The sequence below is a fragment of the Nicotiana sylvestris genome, chromosome 4 (genome assembly GCF_000393655.2).
Source record: "Nicotiana sylvestris chromosome 4, ASM39365v2, whole genome shotgun sequence".
In the NCBI taxonomy this organism is placed as follows: Eukaryota; Viridiplantae; Streptophyta; class Magnoliopsida; order Solanales; family Solanaceae; genus Nicotiana; species Nicotiana sylvestris.
The window spans coordinates 84,564,391-84,574,326 of NC_091060.1; the positions used below are offsets into that span (position 1 = coordinate 84,564,391).

A 9,936-nucleotide genomic window follows, 5' to 3' on the forward strand; every position below is an offset into this window, starting at 1 on the left:
GTCGTTCAATTAACCACAAGAAGCGCATAGTTGATCAATTAGAGAGTAAAACAACTCAATTATATTTAAGAATTCATCCAAGAATTGGTTCCGTCAAACCCTAGATGAAGGATTTAGGGTGTGTATGGTTTGAAGGAAAATATTTTCCGGAAAATATTTTCCAATTTTCCCATGTTTGGTTGACTTAAATATTTTGGAAAATATTTTCTTTATGAACTCATTTTCCTCCTATTGGAGGAAAATGTTTTCCTTATCAAGAGAAGGTAAAACATTTTTCAAAACTCCTTCTCAACCTTTCTCACCCTCACCAACCCTCCCCACCCCCTCTCTTAAAAAAAGGCTTCTTTTTTTTCTTTCAAATTTCAGTTTTTCCGTTACTACACACCCTACTACCCTCTCCACCCCACCCCACCACCCCCAACCCCCCAAAAATTATCTTTTTTACCTTAATTTTTTTTTTTTGCAATTTCAAATTTCTGTTTTTTCGTTTTTCTGCACCACCCACCTCCCATCCCACAAAAAAAAATTATTTTTTTTTTGTAATTTAAATTTCTGGTCTTTTTCGTTTTACTGTCACCCCCTCCCCCCATGAAAAATATATTTAAATATATTTTTCAGTTTTAATTTTTTTATTTATCGGTTTAAAGGTTCAAAATTTTACAAGTTCCAAAATTATGAGTTCGGAGGTTTATGTGTTTGGAAGTTTACAGGTTTAGAAATTATAAAGTTTGCGGGTTCGAAATTCCGCTGTTTCGAAAGTTTAGCGGATCAAAAGTTTATGAAATTTGTGGGTTCGGAAAGTTGTTGGTTTGAAAGTTTATGGCTTCATATTTATTATATCTAAATTATTTATGAATACTCTTGAGAAGTCATTTTCCTTAATTTGCGTACCAAATACCGATAAATAAATAAAATTACTACTTATTTTCCAAGAAAATATTTTCTACGAAAAACATTTTCCGTTATACCAAACACACCCTTAGCTACTCATAATATTATGCAAGATTATAATATAAAAAGTCATACCAACAATGGAAATATGAAGAAGAAAGTAAAAAACTCGTAGAAGAATTCTCTGCCTTGCTCCTTGTGTATTCTTACCTCCCCAAATATTATGTAACCCTTCAAAAACGGCTTCAAGTTGTATTTATACCGAATAGGGTTGATGTGGGGCGTTCGTGATCTCTCCTAATTCGAAATGAAAAAGTTGAATCATGTGATATGGGTTGGTGCAACACGCGACCCCTAGGCACGCTCCCGGCTTTTTTTTTCTTGTTTATTTTGCATGCTGGGGTTTTGAGACTAGTTTTGATTCAAAGTGTCATACTTCACTAGTTTTGATTCACTTCCTAGGTTATTTCTCTCCTACCTTTCATGCAATGCACCAAGTGTGACACGCTCCCAGCTCTTGCATCTCTACTTCTTTTTGCATCAAATCATACAATTCTTGCCAACTTCTATCCAAATTCCTTCCTACACACGATAAACACTTAATGAGCATAATTCACGTTTGTAAGCATGTGATCTCCCGCAACTAACACACAAAATAATATAAAACTATACTCAATTGTGCATTTTTAGTCATTTATCACCAACTGTCCAACCATACTTAAAATCTTCCTCGTCATCGAGAAACTTAAAATTAAGTATATAGGCAAAACACGCATTTCAGAACATACTCACGCATCACACCAACAATAACGGTTTATATCAATGCTTAGAACCCATGATATGCACTCTTCATACTTTTTCTCAAGTTTTAACCTCATGCCAAGACTATTTTAAATATTTTTGTGACTCTTTCTAACATCCTTGTCTCAAAAATTGACTCAAATGTATTCCAAACTATGATTTACTCCTTGTGCCAACTCAAAAATCAAGGACTTTACGAATCCTTCACAAATCATACGCCCTCATCAACACACTACATAGAGGAAATCACTCAAATATATGTTTAAGTATAGTCTAAAGACTCTAATATCGAAAGAAATTGCTTACTCTCACAACGAAACTTGTATGCCACCAAGTTAGCACCATAGGCTTGCCCATAGTATAGGACTCGACTAATTTAAGCTCACAAACTCTAGGATCAAATAGGACTTTATAGGTTGTAATGTAGGTTAAGGGACGTGGAGGATATATTTGAAAAAATAGTGACTAACTCTCCTAAGCACTTTTAACATACTACACTTCACCTTCAAACACATCCTTATCATGAGCAACTCAAATGCCCTGCCACACAATTATACCAGATTAGGCCCTTCTTCTTTAATCACATCAATATATAGATACTCACTAGTCTAAACAAAATATTGGGGAGGTGTCATCCATTTTTCAATTTTTTCCCCACATAATTTAGTATTTTTGGCTAGTAAGGCTTTTACGCACAAATGTACCTTGCAGGCTTTTCTATGGTTGTCACGACCCAAAATTCACAAAGGGTCGTGATGGCGCCGGACATCGCTGTCAGGTAAGACAACACTGAATAACTAGTAATTTCTTGTTTTGATATTTTTGAAATCATTTCTTTTAAACATTAAACAATAAATAATTAATTTCACTGAATAGATAATGATACCGTTAACAATCTTAAAATACTGAATAATCCCATAGACATCCCAGAACCCGATGTCAAAAGTGCATGAGCTATCTCTAGGAAGTAAAATAATACAACAACCGTCCGGAATACAAACTGGATAGAAAGTAAATACAATAATCTGAAAGAGACTCTGTTGGCTGCGGGTCATCTCGAGAAGTGCAACTCACCTAAGTCTCAGTATCAACCAATATGCTACGCCTACTAGGCCACTAGAGATGCATGTGCCTGTGCAACAAAAATGCACAACAAGTGTAGCATGAGTACGAAAATAACGTGTACTCAGCAAGTATCCTGTCTAATCTCGAAGAAGTAGAGACGAGAGGCTGACTTCGACACTTACTAGTGGTCCAATAACAATATACCAATAATGTAGTAAATCGTGGATTTTCATAAAGATGACTGTAACTCAATAGCATGAAGCAGGTAAGCAATTCTTTCATTAATAGGAGATTTTCATATTAATTTTTTTTCATCATTTATACATTTATCTCAAGTCAGGAGAGCAAATATCAACATCTATAAATCCCAAGGCAAGCAATACAAGCATGCACAAATTATGCCGAGGACGTACGACCCGATCCAACAATATTTAAATGGAGCACTGCCAGAGAGTCGAATGACGCAAACCATAGATGCATCCATTTAATCTACCGAGGCGTTCGGCCTGTGCCGAAATTAAACACACATAGACAGTCAATCAAGAAGTCAACAGGGAACAATTATCCAAAGAAAAGCCAATTCTCTTCTAACAATTTAAGAAACTGAAGTTAAATCCTTTTTCTAGAAATTCATTTACTAATTCGATGTGATTTAAGCAATTCAAACTGTCCATAAGATTACAAATATTCCAAGTATAGCATGCTTTTAGGTCCTAGACTACCCGGACTTACACATAATAGTAGCTATGCACGGACTCTAGTCACCTCGTGCATACGTAGCCCCTACAAATAGGAGCGCATAACCAATTATTTCACCTATGGGGACAATTCCCTCTTACAAGGTTAGAAAGGAGACTCACCTCGCTCCGAAGCCTATATTCCGATTTAAGAACGCGCTCAAACCTCCAATTCGGAGCCGAACGATCCAAAACTATTCAAATAGGGTAAGAGTTAGTCAATAGATGCCCAAATGTTCATATTCTAATTATTAAACCAATTTCCCAACCCTAAATGCAAGGTTCCTAAAATTCATCCGCGGGCCCACGTGCCCGGCTTCCGGAAATTTTTGAAGAAAATTGTTACCCATAACCTAAGAATCAAGAATATATTATTTTTACTCCATTCCCTAACAAATTTCATGGTTAAATCTTGTTTTTACCAAATTCTAGGTTTTTCATCTAAAACCCTTGATTTCCCCTAATTTTCATATGTTAATCTACCCATAATCTATGTATTTAACTTATGATATGTAGAAATTACTTACCTCTTTGATGATGATGGAATCCCTCCTCAAATGCTCTCAAAAATCGTCTAAGGCCCAGTGGGAAATGGGTTAAGTCTCGGGATAAAAAGCCTTGAGTTCCAGTCGCAGATGTCGCATTTGCGACATCCGGCTCGTAAATGTGATGTCGCATTTGCGACAATTGCATCATAAATACGAAGCCTATCCCACCCTGCCCTGGTCGCACTTGCGACAAAATTCTTCGCAAATGCGAAGGTGACAGCCTCGCTAAATCGATCCTTCGTTCGCAAATGCGAACTTTCCCCTAGAAGCCCAGGCTCGCAAATGCGAGGTTGCATTTGCGACCAATGCATCGCAATTGCAATCATACCAATACCAGCAATCCTATTTCTTAGCAAATCACTTCGAAGCTATCCCGGATCACACGCGAGCCCCCCCGGGACCCCATCCAATCACACAAACCAGTCCCATAACTTAACGCGGACCTGCTCGAGGCCTCAAAATACATCAAACAACGTCGAAATCATGAATCGTACTCCAATCCAAACTTTATGAACTTTGAAATTTCAAACTTCTACATTCGATGCCGAAACTCGTTAAATCACGTCTGATTGACCTTAAATTTTGCACACAAGTCATATTCGACATTACAGACCTACTCCAACTTCCAAAATCAAAATCCAACCCCGATATCAAAAAGTCAACTCTTGGTCAAACTTCCCAAAAACCTTCAAATTTTTATCTTTAGCCAAATGACTCCAAAATGACCTACAGACCTCCGAATTCACTTCCGATCGCGCTCCCAATACCAGAATCACGATACAGAGCTATTTCCAGACTCGGAATCCCAAACGGACATCGGTAACACTGAAATGCACTTCAACCCGAACTTATGAAATTCCTTCAAAAATGCCAACTTCCACAATAGGTGCCAAAACGTTCCCGGCTCTTCCAAAACCCGATCCGGACATACGCCCAAGTCCGAAATCATCATACGAACTTGTTGGAACCTTTGAATCCCAATTTCGAGGTTGTTTACTCAAAAATCCAATATTAATCAATTATTTCAACTTAAAGCTTCCGAAATGAGAATTCTCTTTCCAAATCAACTCTGAACTTTCCGAAATTCAATTCCGACCACGCGTACAAGTCATAATACCTGAAGTGAAGCTGCTCATGGCATCAAACTGCTGAACGATGCGCTAGAGCTCAAAACGACCGGTCGGGTCGTTACATTTCCACTCAAAATCTATCCAATCTATTTCATTACTCTTTCATTGACTTAAGCAGTTTCAGAGGTAAAGGGTGAACAAGATACGATTTACACAAAATAAGGACTACCTCGTAATGTGGATGCCAAAGAAAAATGTCTACATGCTCGAAAGAGATGACTACAAATAGTGTTATCAGTGTTATCACTGGTAGGCAAATAGGCTCAAGGGTCAATCAAGAAAGGCCTATATCATTTCCTAAACTTATAAGACTTAATCATTTCGCCTCGACTCACACACAAGCAAGTTCTAAACTAATAATGGATGACACATATTACAACTAAAATCTCACCTCACACAATGCACATGACTCACTCAGGACGGCTCAGGCCCCACTCTCAAGTTAAAGCAACATTCATAGTCATCATAAAATTTAAGTACACAAAAATTAGTTACAAGAGTCAAAAGATGAGCCCTAGTTTCAAAAGAAAGTCATACATATTTTCAAGGCATGTAATAGCAAAGATCATGAAGAAAGTACTTAGTTAAAATGCTCCAAACCTAAGCCCGATATAAAACATGTCAAAATCATAGATTACTCAAGCTCTTCCAATTCCATTATCAGTTCAACAAGAAAAGAATAAAGGAGAGAAGAAAGAGAAAAAAATCTTTTTATATTTTCCTTTAGACATTAGTCCTTCAAGAAAACTGTCTAGGAAATTCGTCGTCGAGAAAAGTTCACAAATTTATTTACAAAGCTTAAAAAATCTGTCTAAGAATACTGATTCAAGAAAATGGCATCCCCGGGAAAGAACCGCAGTTTAAAAAAACTTGGGAGTAAGCCACTAAAGAAAACTACTACAATTATACAATTATAATGGTTGTAAGTATGATCATGCAATTAAAATGTATCACTAGCAATTAAGCACATGCCAAAAAAAATTAGACACCTCACCCCACACTCAAGAATGTGCACTATCTCAGTTGCACAATATCACAAAAATACAAATAAGCAAGATCAAGATAAAAAATACGCATAATTTATCTCTCTTCCCTCATGCTCTCGGCACATGATAGTTAACGTGCGCTGCTGGTGTTTTTCATGGCGAATGGCAGAGGTAAGGGATGTGAAGGAGTTGAGGAAGGTCTGGGAAGATCCCCATAACTATCTATGGTAGCTCTGTGGGAGTTCAAATTCAAGCTGAGGAAAACTTGCAAGACAAATAAGTTACACTAGAGGCAGTACAAGGAGCAAGCGGTGAAACTGGATCTTCGTCGATGGGTTCGAAAGTGAAGAAGAAACTAGATCTAAGTACCCCGGAGACGGCTAGCAGCTCTGTAGAGGTACATATACAACATGCAAGCAAGGAAATTGCTAGCTCAGCCAATGGAACAGTGAAATCGGTACATGCAGCTAGTGAAGGGGTGACAATGGAGAATAGTCAACCTAACGAAGAAGCTAATAAGCAGGGGAAAGCATGGAAAAATCTATTTCAGAGGAATCAAGCAGTTGAAAATGGTAGGTCTCTGGCTTACATGCCCCCACAACTCATAGATGGCCAAGTTGTGGTTCAATTAGACAAAAATGAGGTAGATCTGGAAACAAAGAAATGGAAGAGTGCGATAATAGCATACATAATTGGGGAATCTCCAGGATAGAATTCTATGAGGAGGTTCATTGGGGTCAATTTGGCGAATGTGGATGAACCAGATCTGTATTTACATGAGGAAGGGTACTATATTATCAAATTTCAAACTATTGATGACATGAAAGAAATTTTCTATTCTGGGCCTTACACCTTTAACAATAGACCTATCATATTGAAGCCATGGACACCAGAGTTTGATTTTAATAAGGAGTTCCCCACTGAAATTCCTCTATGGGTTTAATTTCCTAACCTTCTTATGAACTGCTGGGGTCATGACTCTTTGAGTAGAGTGGCTAGTGCAATAGGTACTCCAATCTATGCAGATGAATGTACTAGAAAGAAAATGAGAGTATCCTTTGCAAGGATGATGATAGAAGTGAATATTACAAGAGAATTGCCTACAGAGATAACAATCATGGATCCTAATGGAAGGACATTTCTACAGGTAGTTAGGTAAGACTGGAAACCTGAATTTTACCAGAAATGTTTAGTGGTTGGACGCAGATGTGGTGTAGAACAACAACAATATAAGCAACAAGATAAGCAGCAAGGTAAGAGAAGAGAAACAAAGAAAGTCACTATGGAATGGAGATCAAAAGGACCAGTAAAAGAAGCTATTAATCAAACTAAGCGAGCAGAGGAGACTAGCTTACAACAACTTGTACCACAGAAACCTGGTCAAGTAGAAGATGTAGACATTGAGAAAATACAGCAAATGAAGGATCAGACAAATGTTCCGGAGAATACTATGCAAAATCCCTTCCAACAATAGTGTATAGTGGAAAGAACAGTGGACAAAGGCAAAGCTATAAAGAACAGAATTGAGCTGGATATGGTAAACTTTCCAGCTTTATCAGTTATTACTATGAGGAACTCCTTTGAGCCCTTGAACAAGGGATCATGGTGTACTAGCAATGTACCCCCTGATAAGGGGAGAGGCAGAATGACATACTGATGAAGTGGCTATTTTGGAATATTAGAGGGGTGAATAAGAGGTATAAGCAAAAAGAGTTAAAAAATACATTAGTAGCCAAAGAATAAAATTAGCAATTATAGTGGAAATAAGAGTTAAGGAACATAATGCTAGCAGAATTATAACAAAATAATTCCAGGATAGAACTATGCTACCAACTATCAAGATGCTTCAAATGGGAGGATATGGCTTGCATGTGATCCTCAGTGGTACAATGTTACTATCCTAAGTGTTGTAGCTCAATTTATACACTGTCTGGTACAAGATAGGGTGGGGATAGTTGATTGTGCAGTTACAACTATATATGGATACAATACTATAGAACAAAGGAAGCAGTTATGGAGTGGCTTGAAGAGCATTGCAGCAGGAATCACAAAACCATGGTTGTTATGTGGGGACTTCAATACAGTGCTATATACTAATGATAGGATGATAGTCAATCCTATTACTTACACAGAAGTGCAGGACTTTGCGATTGTGTAACTACTCTAAATTTGAATGAGCTATCATGGACAGGTGATTACTATACATGGTCTAATAAGCAATCTGATGCAGAAATGATCAGCAGCAGAATTGACAGAGCTTTTGGTAATTATGAGTGGATGATGCAATGGGATCATGTGATTACTGAGTATCGATTGCCATACATATATGATCATAGTCCAATGGTGATTACTCTTCATTCAGCTCCTAAACCTGGTAAAACACCTTTCAGATTCTTTAATATGTGGGCAGATCATGACATCTTTATATCCATTGTAGAAAGAGTATGGAATCAATCATATACTATGGGAAAAATGAAGAACATCTGGGTAAAACTGAAGGAACTAAGACCTTTGTTCAGGACCCTAAATACTGAACACTTTAGAACTATCACTATGAAGATTGAGCATATCAAAATAAGCTTAGAGGAGGTACAACAGAAGATCAATACAACATACAATGACTTCCCAATTGAAGAAGAGAAAAGGTTGTTGCAGAATTTAGAAAAATGGTCTCTTATTGAAGAAAGTGTATTAAGGAAGAAAGCAAGAACTAAGTGGATCAAACTGGGTGATTCAAATACAAAGTATTTTGCAACTGTTATGAAAGAAACAAGCTAGAGAAAACAAGTAAATGAACTTGTGTCAATCATAGGAGATAAGCTTACTCATCCAGAAAGCATAAAGCAAGAAGTGGTGGAATTCTATAAGTCTTTAATGGGATCAGTAGCACACTCTCTTTCACCCATAAATAAGGTGATTATGAATAATGGTCCAATATTGTCACAACAACAGAAACTTGCTCTATGTGCTGAGGTTTCTGACAAAGAGATTTATACTGGATTGTGTGCTATTGATAGTGATAAAGCATAAGGAATTGATGGTTACAATGCTTTATTTTTCAAGAAGGCATGGATGATTATAAAAGATGAAGTTAACCAATCTATTAAAGAGTTCTTCAGTACTGGAAAGTTATATAAAGCTGTGAATTGTACTTCTATCACATTGGTTCCTGAACTGGCTAATCCTAGTATAATAAGAGACTACAAGCCTATTGATTGCTGCTCCATGTTGTAGAAACTAATCTCTAAAGTCTTAGCTGGCAGAATTCAGCAAGTTATTGCATCAGTGATAAGTGAAGCTCAAGCTGGTTTCATACCTGGAAGGAGGATAATAGATAACATTATACTAGCCCATGAGCTAGTTAAAGGTTACACAAGGAAAAATATTTCTGCTAGGTGCATGATCAAGATTGACCTTCAAAAGCTTATGATTCAGTTGAATGGAGATTTTTGGAGCAAGTTATGATTGAAATGGGATTCCCAGCAAGGTTTGTGAACTGGATAATGGAGTGTGCAACAACTGTCAACTACACTACCATGGTCAATGGAGAGCCTACCCCACCATTTGATGCTGCCAAAGGCCTAAGAGAAGGTGATCTCATTTCCCCTTTCCTATTTGCAATTGTAATGGGGTATCTTAGTAGAAGTCTCAACAAATTAAAGGAGGTAAAAGGTTTCAAGTTCCACCCCAGGTGTGCAAAGTTAGGGATCACTCACTTAAGCTATGCAGATGATCTTTTACTATTTGCTTTAGGTGATCTAAACTCTATCTCTCATAT

General features: G+C 37.3%; 1 protein-coding gene across 1 annotated transcript; it reads left to right on the top strand.

The window, feature by feature from the left end:
- The first annotated feature begins 7,692 nt into the window (after positions 1-7,692).
- On the top strand, positions 7,693-9,623 carry LOC138889790 (uncharacterized). The gene is made up of 5 exons (XM_070173126.1): positions 7,693-7,798; positions 8,350-8,886; positions 8,971-9,131; positions 9,222-9,299; positions 9,393-9,623. The coding sequence occupies exons 1-5, from the start codon at positions 7,693-7,695 to the stop codon at positions 9,621-9,623; spliced, it is 1,113 nt and encodes a 370-aa protein (XP_070029227.1).
- The last annotated feature ends 313 nt before the right edge of the window (positions 9,624-9,936 follow it).

What these genes read in the sequence shown, in the direction of transcription:
- LOC138889790 (XM_070173126.1), top strand. Translation starts at nt 7,693, where the DNA reads ATGGTAAACTTTCCAGCTTTATCAGTTATTACTATGAGGAACTCCTTT. An exon ending in ACCCCCTGATAAGGGGAGAG is followed by an intron (nt 7,799 to 8,349) that starts GCAGAATGACAT and finishes TATCATGGACAG; the next exon opens with GTGATTACTATACATGGTCT. An exon ending in AACTTGCTCTATGTGCTGAG is followed by an intron (nt 9,132 to 9,221) that starts GTTTCTGACAAA and finishes TTATTTTTCAAG; the next exon opens with AAGGCATGGATGATTATAAA.